The sequence below is a fragment of the Paroedura picta genome, chromosome 5 (genome assembly GCF_049243985.1).
Source record: "Paroedura picta isolate Pp20150507F chromosome 5, Ppicta_v3.0, whole genome shotgun sequence".
NCBI classification, from domain to species: Eukaryota; Metazoa; Chordata; class Lepidosauria; order Squamata; family Gekkonidae; genus Paroedura; species Paroedura picta.
The window spans coordinates 58,649,087-58,665,100 of NC_135373.1; the positions used below are offsets into that span (position 1 = coordinate 58,649,087).

Consider the following 16,014-nt stretch of genomic DNA (forward strand, 5'->3'; position numbering starts at 1 on the left):
GTTGAAAAACTTCATTGCAATGCTCTCTGCATGAAACAATTCATAGCCCTGCCCCCAGTAGTTTTGCCAACTCCACTTTGTTCTCTAATGCAGTCACTAATCTGCATAACTAAGGAGTTTCTCTGCATGACTCTGCATGTTCTCTCAGCCAGGCAGGAGAGAAATGAATTGGTGAAAAGCATCTTTCAGAAACAACGCTTAAAGCACCGAAGAGGCAGTTCACCATGCAGAGCAAAATCAGTTTTGTGTAGTAAATTCACTCTTCTGTGCTGAGATCAGAAAAACAACGATGTATTTAGTGAGTTTTCATCAGCTTATCCATCATGCAGAAGAGGCCTTGGTATGGGAGACCACAAAGGAAGACAAGGCACTGGCAAACCATTTTTGCTTCCTACTCACCATAAAAGCCCCTTGTTGGGAGACTTATCTGATGGTTTCAGGTTGGATCCAGACTAAATTTTCCTGCTCCCCCCATCCTGCTGCAGCCACTGATATGCAAAAAATGCTGGGAGGAATTAGGACACAGCTGCAAGAAGCAACATGGGGGTGGGGAATCTGCAGTGGGATGGGGAAATAGGGGAAATTACCAGTTTAGTAATCCACACACCTAGATTTAACAAAACCATCTCATACTCATTTACTTGGAAGTCAGTAAATTCATTGAGACTTTTTCCCACTCAGCTGTCAAATGATTGCCATATTATTTATTTATTTATTAATTATTATTATTTACCACCTCTCCCTATAAGGCTCGAGGCAGGTAACAATAGTCTTAACACCATTAATATTCCAATTAAAAGACTTTAAAATGCCAACATGACGGCAAAAGAATCCCTTTCCCACCCCCACTATTGAAGTGACAGAGAGAATGGAGAAGGAGTGATGTACACTTCCAACCCCCAGTCATTTACTGATACACCTAATCTAAATTAGTATAATTAAGGCAACCTCTTTTACTAGCTCAGTTCCTGTACCTTTAACAATGTCACACATTTGTAAATATAGTCAAATTGGGGGGGGGGTGTGATTAATTCATTTGCACCTGGCTATTAAAACTGCAAGAGCAAGAACCATGCCTAGTTCTAAACTGGCAAAATCCATGTTACTTTGTACATCTGTTCCAAATACTGAAGACACAGCATGTGAATCTAAGCTATTGCATACATAGTTCAAGATAAGGGTGTAGGCTTAAGAAATAAGTGTTTGTAAAGCACTGAGATCTTGTGCTTTGCACAGAAAGTGTTACATAAGCTCCACAAAATATAATACATTCACTTTGGCTACATTCCTACACACACTTGTTCTAGCAAAGCCATGATGACTTCATGCATTTATGAGCTTAAGAGTTTGCTTAACAACATTAGAATATATTGAATCTGAAAGGAACATGCACCATTATTAGACAGAATTTCTGACAAGGATATGTGGTATGTAGGGAGGAAACAGTGACGCCTAAGAGCTGCTTTGAACATTTTATACAAAACTCAAATTAAAAGTGCTTTGGCTTGTTACAGGCAGCACAATCTCTCTTAAGCATTGCTATTGCAAAAACACCATTCTTCTAAGCAAAATTAAATATGTTGTATCAAGTGGCAACAGGAACTTGGCCTGTCAGGTGGTTTGGCAATCTTGGCTGTATTTAATAAATACATATAGGGAGAATTCATGGACAGCATGTATTATAGATGATTCTTAAACAGAATTACTCCAGATTATGCTCAATGAAATCCACAGACCTAAACTGGAGTAAGAATTTTTATTTATATACCAGATATGCATAGGAAGCTTATAAAGAACACATTTCACACATAGAATTTGTCAACAAGGAAAAAAAAAGCAGTATTTTTATTTTTGGATACAGAGAAAGCATTTGACAATTTAAAATGGTATTTCCTACTAAACATACTTCAGAACATAGGCTGCGGTCCTGAATTCTGGAACAGGGTGCAAAATATATATTTGAAACAACACAGATGGAAAATTAACAGAAGCAATTTTGATCGAAAAAGGAATATGACTCCACTAGGCATTTGCTTGAGTCTGACCCACCCAACATCACCTGCTGGACCACCTCAGACACCACCTCCATGACCTGAAGCAGCCTGACCTCCCTGAGGGTTTGTCCAAGTTATCATTCTGTTTGAAGCCACTGTTAGATTGTTAATATGTTATTTATGACTGTGTTGTGTTTAAACAATATAAACTTTGAGAAACCTATCAATTTCAAAATTTAAGAAGAGAGAGGGTGTTTATTACACAAACAGGAGATAAACCTAGAATGAGAAACAATTTAAAAACTGTATAAAATGTGTTGTAACATCTATAAATGTATGATATTGCAGAACTAGAATAAGTTTTGAATATAAACTAGATTTTGAACAAAAATATCCTTATTCTCAATGTGAGATAAATAACATTATTTTTTAAAACCTATGTATATTGGAAGCTGTGACAAACCCAGGAGCTCATCTACTTTTTGTCTTCCTTTTTTTGCATTGTTTTTATGTAAAGTTGTTTTGAAATGTAATTTTGTAAGGTTTTTTGGATCCCCAAAGGGGAAAAAGTGAGACTAAAAAATACTAAACGAACACATACACATATGAAAGCCCATGCAGTCAGAAACAAGCAGAGTCCTCACCTCATCTGGGCATCTAAATGATCCTGTGATTTCCTCCCTTAGCAGTGAATAACAGCTATCCATTGCTCTTTGGAAACATGGTAACTTACACGGGCAGTCTGCTCTCCAGCAGTGGCTGTAGGTGCAATGTGATCATATGCCAAAAATTGCACTGTCCATGTGCACATACACTGGCTTGGATCTTTAAAGCATACCACTTGCATTTGCCACAATATCCATGTACCTCTGTAAAGGACCAACCCAAGCTTTCGAGATGCCCTTTTCATCGGGGCAGAAGTAAAAGAATCAAATGGAAGAGAAAACCAGATATTTTCAGATCACTAGAAACATCAAAAACAACGGACAAGATTTACAGACAAAGCCGAGCTCTATAGCAAAAGGGTGGGATAACAACGCATTAACTAAACAAAAAGAAACGAGACCCCTTTCAGTTTCAGGGGCTTTATCTACCCGTTGTGCTTGAAAAGAGGGAGCGACTCCACCTGCCCTGAGAATAGGGGCTAGAATGATCTTTTGCTCACTCTCGCCTGAAGCAGGAAAAGTCAGAAAGAGTGAACGATCAAGAGTTTAACCAAGCGAAAAGGAAGAGTCCCGTAGCCATCTCCTTTCTGCACGCGCCAGAGGAAAGCTCCTCCCCACCTCCCGCAGCGGCGAGCTGCGGCTAGCAGGGATAGACGCGGCCCCGGCCAGCTCCGCTCTCGGCGGGGGAGCGGAGGCAAGCGAGCGCCAGGCGGCAGCGGCGGCGAAGAAAGGCCTCGGTTGCGCACTGCGGTTGGCCGGGACCTGAAGCCGGCCGCCTGCTGGGGCCCTGGCCGGCGGTGGGGTGGCGAGGGAAGGCAGGGCTCGGAAGGGGCTCTGGGTCCCGCGCCCGGCCGGCCAGCCAGCCAGCCAGCCAGCGCGAAGCCTGGTGCGAAGCCCGAGGCCGCTCCGCCTCCAGAGGCCGGGCGTGCCAGAGCCCCGAGTGGGCGGGGTGTGAAGCTCGTCGCTGCTGTTTCATTCAGTCAGTCAACTAAAATGGCTGGAGAGAGGCGAAGGTGGAGGTGAGGCGAAGCGGCGGCAGGCAGCAGCAGCAGCCCTCCTCTTCGGCTCCCCCTTCGCCGGCCTGCAGCAAGGGGCTTCCGCAGGGGTCGCCTGCGCGCCGTCCGCGCCTCGTTCCGCCGCAGCCTCCCGCTTCGGCCTTGAGGAAAGCCCGCCCTTCCATGGTGCATTGGCTGCCTGCGGTGCGCGCCTGCAACCTTTAGACCATGTCGGCGGGCCAAGACGAGAGCTCCGTCCGGGTGGCTGTCAGGTGAGGCGGGAGGGCGGGGAAGGGTCTGCTCGGGAACATGCGAAAGGCCGCGCCGCGGAGCCCTCGCTGCAGCTGGCCTGGCAGGTAGCCTGGCGCTGTCGGAGTCTGCGGGGAGAATTAACGGCCTGCAAATCTCCCACGCCAGACCGTTGACCGCCAGCTTTCCCTGGGAGGCCACGGGCGCCCCCGCCCACCTGAGCGCCTCGTCCTGCCCGGGCGCCATAGGGAGCTTGAGTAAGGGAAAGGGACCTGACGGTCCGACAAGGGGCTCGGGATAACGGAGGGACCCGCCTTCCCCTGTCTCGACTTCAGCTGCTGTTTTGCCCTGATCAGGGCTCTCTTTGCAGCTGTTGGGTGCAGGAATTTGCTTTCCTTCAGATGCTGCATATTAAAGCGCTCGTGTTTAACGATGTTTGGGCTGCATCGGGAGGACCACTGCTCTCGGCTTGTTTTCCTTGTATAGATGGCAACAGGGAAGATTTGTTTATTTAGATATTTATACCCTGCTTTTTCTCCACAACTGGAGTTCGAACTAGCTTACAACCTTGCTGGCCCTTTCAACAACACCCCTGTGAGGCAGGTTCTTTTCTAGAGTCTCCCAGCCAGCAGAGTGGGGATTTGAACTTAGATGCCCCTGGCCCTGGTAATCACCAGACCATGCCGATTGCGTGCTAAAATAAGTGTGTGCGGGAGATAGATTGAGACAATGAGGTATGCAGTTTTATATTTTCAAAAGTGTTCTTTTGGATGTTGTGTGCTAAGTTGAACTCTAGAGACTGCTGTGCTGTGTAGAGGCTGCTATTGTTGCAGTCTTGGTTTGGTTAATTGAGGCTGTCACTGAACAAAGTTTTGAGTCTAGTGGCACCTCTAAGACCAACAACATTTTATTCAAGGTGTAAGCTTTCGTGGACATGCACACACTTCTTCAGACACAAAGGCTGTAATTGGATTGGTTTGTTGGGGAAGTACCTGGGAGTTGTATGTGGGAAGGTTTTTGGCTCAAGGATGGAAAATTGCTACATCATTCTACTGTACTGAAAAATTAATGAAGCATTTGCAACAGGACTTGCATATCATCTAGGATTGTGCCAACTATTTTCTCTGCTTTCTCCAAGGTTAGAAAAGACATTCCTCTGTGTTGTTTTTTAATCACTGGAAGTCTTGAAACAAGTGAAAACAAGGAACCATGAACGGAGTGCTAATTCTTCAGTTAAATACATAAAACCAGAGTTAATTCTACAGTTCCTTAAGCTTGCCTCAGGGGTTTCATAGTTAGGCCCTAGTGTGGCTGCAGTTATATTAATGCAAGCCAAAATCCTGCAAAGCGTTTTGGTCTCCGGGTAGATAGTGCCACACCTTTACTTCCTGTGGGTTTTTTTGTGTGTGATTGTTTACAAGCTGCACACTTTAATTAGTACCTTCAGAATTTGGAATCAGACCCAGATTAACATTTCAAACAGACCTCTGCATGAACATATAAATCTGTCAACGAGAAATCAAGATGTATTATATACCTGCTTGATTTAAACCTTTAGAGTATTAGGGATCCCAGCTATTGGTTTGGAAATTCCTGGATATTTGGGAGTGGACCCTGGAGAGAATGACCTCAGTAGGGAGTTGTTGTTAGGTGCGAAGTTGTGTCCGACCCATCGCAACCCCATGGACAGTGATCCTCCAGGCCTTCCTGTCCTCCATCTTCCTGTCCTCCACCATTCCCTGGAGTCCATTTAAGTTTGCACCAACTGCTTAGTAGGGTATAATGCCATAAAGCCCACCCTTCAAAGTAACCATTTCCCCCCAGGCAAACTGATCTTTGTACTCTGGAGATCAGTTGTAATTCTGGGACATGTCTAGGTTCCAACAGGAGGTTGGCAACACAGTAACAGAACTTGAACAATTCTTCAGGGCCTGCACAAGGGAACTCCTCCCCCAGGCATTTAGTGGAGGTCAACCTGAACAAATCACCTTCCATTGGCCCCCAAGCCTTTCTTCCATGAAAACCACCGCTGATTTGTTCAACCCACAAGGCCCTCAGTATGCTGTAGTTAAATTACTGTTCTCACCATTGTTCTACTGTTCTGTTGTTCTTTCATACTGTTCTGCTGTCATCACTGTATTGTTAATGTTTACAACTACTGGTTATCTGTTCTATTCCCTGTTCTGCTAAGTTTTATGTAAACCGCTCTGAGCTTCAGGGGAGGGCTATATATAAATATAATAAATAGATAAATATATAGTACTATGTCAAATATTTGCCCTAAATATTTTGCTGGCACCTGTCACCTGACTTCTCTTCTCTCCAAAATGCTGGAATGACATTATGGAGTGCGACTTCATGCTGGTGTGGTATTTGTATGTGCAAAAGTGTTTCTGTTTATTTTAAGATCTAAAAGTAGCAACACTGCATTTATAAGGCATACAGAGCCTGCTGTATCTATGAAATAACGATCCTGTGGAATGAATGAAATAAATTCTTTGCAATGATGTAGTGTATTTTGCAGCTGGGACATCATGCTACAACAGATTTAGATTTCATTGTAGGTCTGTGGAACTGTGCCACATTCATGAGGCTGTACGACACCTGCTGTGATGAATGCATAGAGTGTTGTCAGTGAGTTAGAGACTTGATCATACTTGCCTCATTAGGGAGTTTAGTGTATAAAAAGGGCAGCGTGCAATGAATGGTGACAGGAAACTGAATGAATATTGTGAGGGTTTAACATTTTTCAAAGCAACGTGGTGTGTCATTTTATTCTGCCCCTTGTTCATGTTCATAATCTTAGGGCAGGCTCTCTCAGTTAGGGTTTCCTGAAATCCTGAGGTTTCTTGATGGGCCTGGAAGGGTTTCCTGAACGAGTGGGAGTAATTAATTTTTAATATATTTTAAAAATTTGTTAAATATTTATTGGATGATATGACCATATATGGTCATGTCAGTCCCCAATGGCCAATGATGACCTGGAGGGGGTGGGAAGAGGAGGGGCCCCAGGTGCGCATGTACACAGCTATACTTGCCAACCTTATTTTGTATGATTGTGCCTTTTCTGGTGTTTCTTGAAGCCTGAAGAATATTTCTGGGGTTTTTCAACAGTAAAAAAGTTGAGAAAGGTTGCGGGTAAGCACCATAACTGCAACTGGGCAGGAATTACATATAAAGTATAGGTTGGTGGGTTTTTGTACAAAAAACAAATCATTGTAACAAAAAAATCTTCATCATTGTAACATATGAAACACTTGCACATTCCATGTTTCCAGTGAATAGATGATTATATTAGACAAATATTTGTAGCAATATTTATTAAAATCATTTTTCCATTCCTAAAAACAGACCCTCAGACCCTAGAAGAAAATAAAATATTCTTAATACATTCTGACCTATCTGTACTAGTCTGTTGCAGCCAAATTAAATCTTGTAGTACTTGTGCCTGGCATTGTGAGATCTGACTCAGGATATATTTATATGGCAATAAATTAATTAGGTTTTAATTAGGTTTTAAAATGTCACAAGACTCTGTTATTTATTTTTTTAACAATAATAAAACTATACTGGAAACAAGGCCAGGAATCAGTGAATGGCCTCTAATTCTCTTCTTATCTATTCACATCCCCTGCTGCCAAACCATTTAACAGGAGCATGACCATCAAAGGCTGTAGGTAAATAGTATCATGTTAAGTGTGATAAAAAATGCAGGTAAAAATGGAATGAGGTGAACTTCACTTGGCTGCTGTAGAGAAGACCCTTACCCTCATAGCTAGCTCCATTTTTTGGGGGGGCTGGTCAGAGAGTATATCTTGTACTCCCCACCAGGCCCCTTCCTTCCTTCCCTCCCTCCCCACCTAATTATCATTCCCTTTTCCTAGTGGTATAGGACAGCACGTGCAGCTGGAAACCCCGGTGGCAGAATGCCTGCTGAGGTCTCCTATCCCCATATCTCACCTTCCCCAGTTTTCACTTTCAAAATCTCCAGGTATTTCCCAACCCAGAGTTGGCAGCCCTAATGGATATACAAGCTCCCTCCTTCAATGCTGTATCTTTAAAATGTCTTGAAATGCAGCTTCTAAGTACTGTATTGCTTGTTTTCAAATAAAAGGGGAGAAGAGGAGGTGGGAATCAGGTGATACCTTAACTTTTGGAGAATACATGGTATACAGAGAAATGACTGCTGTAACACTTGTGGGTGGATTTGAACGGAGTCATGATTTTACAGTTCTCTTTATTGAGACTATGAGATGAAATAAAGCTTGACACATGATATAGCAGTAGATGGATAATAGAGGTAATACATTTTGAACTGGCCAGTGTCAAAGGTAATGACTTCTTCAAATTATATGCAGAAAAAAGTCAAAATATGAGTATATTGCGCAGATCATGAGTATACATTGCTTAAATTAAAAACCAGTATTATCCTCCAAAGTTTACTAAGTGCTGTGATAACATGAAAGTAATTTTTTATTGTGATTAACTGAGACCGTGAGTGCCTGGGAGCTGTAACCTGTCCAAAGACATACAGAGGAAATAGAAAACCTTTCAGTTGATATTGTGGCTCCTCTTCAGCTCGCTCATCCTTTTATGCTATTATCATAGGTTGGAGAATGACAATAGTGAATAATTATTGCCCTGCAAGTTTGACATTCATTGCTTAGATTATTTTCTAAAAGCCTTTCAGGGCTTTAGTGCTGCACTCAACAGGAATATCTGGTACACCATTCACTGCCCCATAATTATACTCAATATTCTGGAATAATTAGTGTGCAAGATGATAGCTTGAGGGTTGCAATCACTGGGAAAGCTGGAACATTTTCCATGATGGTACTTCAGTGTCATGCGTTGTGTTTTGGAAAAATTATTTACTGAAATTTTGTATTAAATCATGTAATATATAAAGAATAAAATGAACTTGACCAAATTATTGAAGATCTATCAGTGCAATCTGAATTATGTTATTTTTCAATGTTGTTGTTTTTGTTAGGTGCGAAGTCATGTCTAGCCCATACCGACCCCATGGACAATGATCCTCTAGGCCAGTGGTCCCCAACCTGCGGGCTGCGGCCCGGCGTTGGGCCGCAGCTCCCTCTCCCCGCCCCCCCCCCCGCAGTAAAAAACTTCTCAGGCCGCAAACTTGCGGCCCGGGAAGCTTCTTACTGCGGGGAGGGCGGGGTGAGGAAATCAGGGCCAAGCTGCGCCCGTGCAGGCCACGCCCGCGGGTGCGGCCCGATCCGCGGGCGCGGCTCGCGGGCGCGGCCCGATCCGCGGGCGTGGCTTCTGGGCGCGGCCCGATCCGCGTGCGCGGCTCGCGGGTGCGGCCGGGCGCGGCTCGATGCGCGGGCGCGGCCAGAAGCGTGGGCGTGGCCCGCGTGGGCGCGGCCCGATGCCCTGCCGGTCCCCAGCCTAATAAAGGTTGGGGACCACTGCTCTAGGCCTTCCTGTCCTCTACCATTCCCCGGAGTCCATTTAAGCTCACACCGACTGCTTCAGTGACTCCATCCAGCCACCTCATTCTCTGTCGTCTCCTTCAACTTTTGCCCTCAATCGCTCCCAGCATTAGGCTCTTCTTCAGGGAGTCCTTCCTTCTCATGAGGTGGCCAAAGTATTTGAGTTTCATCTTCAGGATCTGGCTTTCTAAGGAGCAGTCAGGGCTGATCTCTAGGAGGGACTCGCAAGAGTTTTCAATGACCTCCCATCAAAAATTATAGTAGGAGATCCTAGTGTCTAGTGGAGAATACAGTCAATTATTTTTTTTAGTGGCTTCAGTGCTTTTGTCTGAGGAAGGAAGTGGGGGAATGCAGATCTCAGGGGCAGACATCGATCTGCAGTGTTGTGGCTAAAGGACCAAATTTCAGAACTGCATATTCCTACATATCAAAACATTTTCTTTTCTTGATCTTTAAAAAATACTATAGACTTATTGCGATTGTATCAGGAAATCAGACACATCTCAGTATACCCTCGGAGTCCATTATTTCTTATAATAGAAAAGCTACCAATTATCAGGAAACTGAAAGCTGTGGTTGTTGAGACTATATGGTTATAAACTTACCTATCCATCCAAGCATGGATAGCAAACCATATTGTAGAAAAGGATGAATGTGCAAAAACACTGCATGAGGAAATAATTTGGTAGTTGGTATCCCATCAAGTATCTTTAGAAACCTTTGTCCTTAAAAAAGAAAGAAAAAAAAGGAACCAGTACCAAAGAGTCAGGATCGAATGTGCACTGGCAATGGTAGATAAACTCTCAAAACCTGTAGACAGGACTGAGCATGACTTGCAGTTTCCTTGAGCCTTAAAGGATCAGTTGGCAGATTCTGCTTTGCACAGTAGGGCTGGTGGGCCAGATAAGCCAGGTAACACTCATGCCCTTGGTGGCATTCAGGATGTTCCTCTGGGTACTCAGGCTGCCACTTGGCTGAGATTCATCTTGCCCAGTGCCTCTGCAGGAAGGCCCAGTTTGGAATCATTCTAGCAGAAGCTGATCAATTTCCCCCCATCATTTCAAATGGTAAGAAGAAAGCCTGCACTGCAGCTGAAAGGATTTTGTGGGAGGAACTGGACTCAGAGGATCTATGCCTAAAGTTGTATGCTCTCCCTTAAGTTCTGCCCTCCACCTTGGGCTGAGACTAAGGGGAAGCAAGTGGCAGGCAGCTCACTTTCCTTTGATTTGACAATCTAATCAAGTCAAACTTTACTGCACTAGGCCATAGACCATCGCAAGATCAAATAACAATAAAATTGTTAAAAACAAACACAGAATAAAACATTACTCTTGACACATACATTCTGCTCGTTAGCCCTCAGTATTTGCCACAAGGCCAGCTAGAATCTTTCTTGCGGCCAGAGCAAAGGTTGCAACCCTTTGTGTCACAAATGGGTCCATATCAGACAGCAAATACCTTACTTTATCATGAACTGAAGAGAATGCCCCTGGAATAATTTTATTTAGAAATTTCCTACTTGGGTCTGTGTAAAGTGGACATTCCAATAGATAGTGTGGCAGATCTTCAACTACTGGGTTCCCACAGATACAGAGACATAGATGAGGAATTTAAGCATATCTCCCAGTCAGAACAGAAGAGGGCATTGACTGAAATCTCAGGGCTGAAATGACAGTCTAATCAGCTGTGGGTTCACACTTGTTCGGTGTTCTCTGCAGCCAACATAATTAGCAGTGCGCACGTGTGTCCTTCCATTCTTTCAGACTGGTGGATATTTTTAGAAAAAATGCTTTTGGGGGAAACATATGCAGGGCACCTCTCTTTGTCTGTCCTTCTACCCATTCAGAACATCTCCAAGCTGCCCTTGGACATTACTTAACAACTTAGAGATAAGTGTGTCAAAGAGGGAAACAAGGATTTGCATAGAGTCAAAAGGGCTTTCTTTCTATCTGATCCCATATGTGATAATTGAGAAGTTAGTCCTGCTGAGCTCTGTGGAACTTACTCCCTAGTAATTGCTCCTAAGAATGTAGCCTCCAATGGTATGTGGGAAAGTAAGCAAAGTATAACAAGTGATACCAGTGATAGAAAATGGCTTGAAAAATTGAGGCCATGGAGGATAGCCAGTGTGAATTGGGGATCAAACATTGACTTTAAGGAGAGAAAATAAGACAGTCAGCATAGCAGAAAGAATAGTTAGTTCAGACTTAAGTGATGCTCATTTGAGAGCTGATCTGGGAAAGTAGGGGGACTGTTAAACCGTCCCCCCCCTTGAAGAATGGTAAAGAGTACATGTCCTTCAGGGTAAATTGTATCATCCTATTAATTTTTATCCAGATCCTAAACAGATCTATTAAAAATTATGTCCAACTGATGTCAGTGTGGTTAGGATTGCAACTTTTTTTTCTTGCTGTGTGTATCTTATTGCTACAATGTAGAGCTTCATTCATCAACTTTGTCTTTTTTAAACTTAAATTGCTTCAGCTAATTTGAGAGCCCCTTCTGCTACCTGCTCATAAAGAGTCTGTGAAAAATCACCCCTTCCCAGCTCTTTCGATTCTTTGTTCTTATCCTGTCATTAAAGTTATCTTATCCTCTGGTTTTAATCTTCTGGCCAAGGTGAGGCATGCACTAGTCAGAAAATAAAACATTTCCTTTCTGTTGTCTGCAGGTTGTGGTTGCCTGAAATGATGGCATGCTTTCCCTTTATTTTATTTCTTTAGATTTATAGATTGCCCTCCCCGTTCGAGTAGACTCATGCCATTTTAACAATAGAGCTTATGACATGGTTTTAGTGTAGCAGTCTGAATTATCTTAAACACTTATTTGCTGATGTTGCATGCTATGGGTGTGGGTGGGAGGTTGTTTTTTTTTACAAATCACACTTAAGAACACCTTGCAATCTGTTTGAGATTACCTTGCTAAGTATTTTTAAGGTCATAAACCTGATGGAGTTATTTGTGCTGTTCCAGCTCAATATGGTTAGGGCCATATTGGTTATGGGGGAGATCTCTGTGATTCCTTAGTCATGGTCAGACAAATTCCTGGTGATGTTTAGATTTAAAGCCTTGGAACCTCTGCAGGGTTATAGGACCTATTAAAGTGGCTGATTCCAGGTGCCATGTGGACCTGGATGGACTCCTCACAGCCTTTAGGAAGTTTCCATCAGACATGAGTGTTCTTCCGCTTCATGCCCTGATCATCTTGTGGAATGGGGAGGTGACTTGAATGGGTAATCTGATTATACTCAGATGCCTTCTGCCTTTCTGTCTAGACTGTCCATCACTTTGGTGTGTTGAGGAAGGCTGATATTTAGGACTGAAATGGAGGAAAGATCTTGGCAGTAGTTGAAATGAAATGCATTCACTTTGTTACCATTGTGTCTGTGCAATGATTAATTGCACAGGTAACATGCTTCTCCATAAGATTTGGAACTTTATTATTATAACAGGTCTGTTGCAGAATGTCATAGGACTGCAATCTTATACATTTTGTGCTGCTGGTAAAACACCAGAGAATGTAAAGGAATGTGAGACCCAGTAAGGCAATCCTCTCTGGCTAAATGCTGTAAGACAAGATGGATAATGGTCATTCATAGACATCTGGCCATTATCCATCTTGGCTTATAGTATTTAGCCAAAGGGGGTTTGCCCGACTGCATCTCAGAAGTGGTAAATGTTTGAGTGGCATAATCATTCTTGCTGTCTTGGTACTTGTAAGACTCTTTCTTGAGAAGCCATCTTTAGGCCCAGAAGACTTATTTGGCAGTTTTTAGAATATATTTTAACAACAACAATGAAAAGATCCTCCAAGTGGTTCACAGTTTATTTAGAACAAATTCAGATAAAAATAATAAAGTGCCATTATAAGGGCAGGAGAGCAACGATGACTTGGATTTGCTGTTCCTATAGGACTGGCAGAAACCACTGAAGAAGAGTTGGTTCTTATATGCTGCTTTTCTCTACCCGAAGGAGGCTCAAAGTGATTTACAGTCACCTTCCCTTTCCTCTCCCCACAACAGACATCCTGTGGGGTGGGTGAGACTGAGAGAGCCCTGATATTACTGCTCGGTCAGAACAGTTTTATCAGTGCCCTGGCGAGCCCAAAGTCACCCAGATAGCTGCATGCGGGGGAGTGCAGAATCGAACCTGGCATGCCCGATTAGAAGTCCGCACTTCTAACCACTACACCAAACTGGCTCTCGAGGGACTAAATACGTCCCAATGAGGGACTAGATACCTCCCAATTTGCATTACTCACCTAGGCCTGGATATTTGCTGCTGCTCAACAGTAGTCACCTTATGAAAGTCACTGTGGTATAGCTGTTAGAACTTCAGAGTAGGGTCTGGGAGATTTAGGTTTGAATCCCCATCTTGCTGCAGAAAATGACTGGGTGACTTTGGACCAGTCATATACTGTCAGTGTAATCTACCTCACAGGTACTGATAAAATGATGAGAGGAGAATAATGTAAGCTGTTTTGGTCCTCACTGTGGAGAAGGATGGGGTATAAATGTAATAAATACAGCTGAAGATGAGAGACAGATAAAAGGTACATTGGTGATTAGCCAAGAACGTGAGAATTGGGCAGGGAAAGGGGTTGCCAGAAAGAGGGAAAGAAGAAATAACGTGAGGAGGGGGATACAATATTATGTGTGTGTGTCACCTGCAAGTCCTGGCCCAGTGGCTGGCACCACACAATTGTTCCATAGTTTGCCTTGTAGATGCTTCCAGGATGCGTGGGAGCAAAGCTGAAGACAGGACAAAATAAAGTTAGGTTTGCTTTTTGGTGGGAAGGAGAAAAGGAAGCCAGGAATGGGGAGAGGCTAGAAGGGCTTTTAGGGAAGGAAAAGAATGGAGGAGGGGGAAATGAGATGAGGATTCCCACTTGTATGTGACTAAATGCACCAAGATTAATCATTAAGGGATGCTTAGGCAGTGATGGAATATTAATTGGTATTATGGTGGGATGGGTGTGTATATCAGGTATGAGCAAACTGTGTATAACATGGGACATTTCTGTCTGCTTTGTATATTTTTTATCTTGTGCTGTATGGAAGGAGCTCAGGAGGATACACATGGCTCTCCTTTCCTCATTTTATTCTCAAAACAACCTTGTAAGCTGGTACCCATTAAACGTAATGGCTGGATGGGAATTTGAAACCAGATGTCCCAGATGCTAATCTTGCATTCTAATCAATATACCCCCCTGTCACTTATATTTTGTGACAGTTACACTTGTATATTGTGTGTTAAGAATGAGACCTTGCTTGTTCTTTACAACTTGAATGCATACCCATTTGAAAGGGAATTTGTCTGGATAACAAACAGTGTAATCCAGTACATATATAGGGAATCCCTGGTGATTTCTATAGTTTGCTTGTAAGAAAACCTGCTTCACAACTGCAGGTGTTTAGATTTTGATGATCCTAAGTATAAGTTTGTTTTCTCTTGGAGGTATTTTATCTCTGTCTATGGTAATACAAAGGGCCTCTTGTGGCACAGAGTGGTAAGGCAGCATACATGCAGTCTGAAAACTCTGCCCATGAGGCTGGGAGTTCAGTCCCAGCAGCCGGCTCAAGGTTGACTCAGCCTTCCATCCTTCCGAGGTCGGTGAAATGAGTACTCAGCTTGCTGCTGGGGGGTAAACGGTAATGACTGGGGAAGGCACTGGCAAACCACCCCGTATTGAGTCTGCCATGGAAACGCTGGAGGGCGTCACCCCAAGGGTCAGACATGACTCGGTGCTTGCACAGGTGATACCTTTACCTTTACCTTTTATGGCAATACAAGACATCATTTGAATGATACAGTATTTTCATGTAAAATGCTCTTATTCATCCCTCCCCCTCCAGTGTTTCTATTCAACCATCATTTTTGGTCTTCCTAACTTCAGTGTTTTCTTAAAAACAACAATTCATCTGTGATTGATCCTTAGAATTTAATCTTCTTCCAGACATTGATGTAAGCCCATTGAATGAAATTGAATTCTCTCAACATGTGACATTACATTTCAGGGGTGTTTCTATGGTAATGACATTAAACAAATCCAGACTGCCAGTGTGGACATTAGCAAAAGGTCTACGTACGGTGTTTGCAAGAGAATAAATCCTTTAAAATACCTGAATTTTGTAGGGAGACCCTGTGTTGGATTGCATATGCTTTATTGTAGCATATGGCATTTATTCTCCTCCACTGATTTCATCCCACTGGATTCACTAAAAGTTTAACATTATAGCCCAGCCTTTTTCAACCTTTTGACCATGGAAGAACCTCTGAAATATTTTTCAGGCTTTGAGGAACCCCAAAAGTGGTGACATGCTTCTTTAGAGAAGTGGGCTCAGAAGTAAGATGTGGGAACCAGCTAATCAATCTTTTACCCTTTCCAGTGTGGAGAAAGGCCTGTAGAACAACAGCAGAAGTGAGCTCCAGTGACATCTAGTGATGTCTGCAGCCATCCAAACTTCTGGGAAATTGCTGCATAACCTCTTGAGAGCTCTGTAGCCAGTATAATTGCTAACTATGAGCATTCAGGAAGTGTTGTGATGGTTTTCTAAAGTAGCATGGAAAAGCATGCTGATGGGAGATGTATGGTAGAAAATAATGTGCATTAGACTTCTCGAAATGTTCTTGGTTTCAAGTACTGCTTTTAAATA

The 16,014-nt window shown here is 43.2% G+C and overlaps 1 protein-coding gene across 14 annotated transcripts in view; it reads left to right on the top strand.

Annotated features, from left to right (window-relative positions):
- Nucleotides 1-3,633: 3,633 nt before the first annotated feature.
- The window catches only part of KIF21A (kinesin family member 21A), a 118,465-nt gene continuing 106,084 nt past the window's right edge, over nucleotides 3,634-16,014 (top strand). For 7 of the 14 annotated variants that reach the window (XM_077338203.1, XM_077338209.1, XM_077338215.1 and 4 more), the window contains exon 1: nucleotides 3,634-3,926. In XM_077338203.1, coding sequence (XP_077194318.1) covers nucleotides 3,883-3,926 — 44 coding nt within the window. In that variant the 5' untranslated portion in view covers nucleotides 3,634-3,882. Of the gene's footprint in view, nucleotides 3,927-4,617; nucleotides 4,638-16,014 lie in introns of those variants that run through there. The other 7 variants (XM_077338216.1, XM_077338208.1, XM_077338211.1 and 4 more) reach the window with 3 other exon arrangements.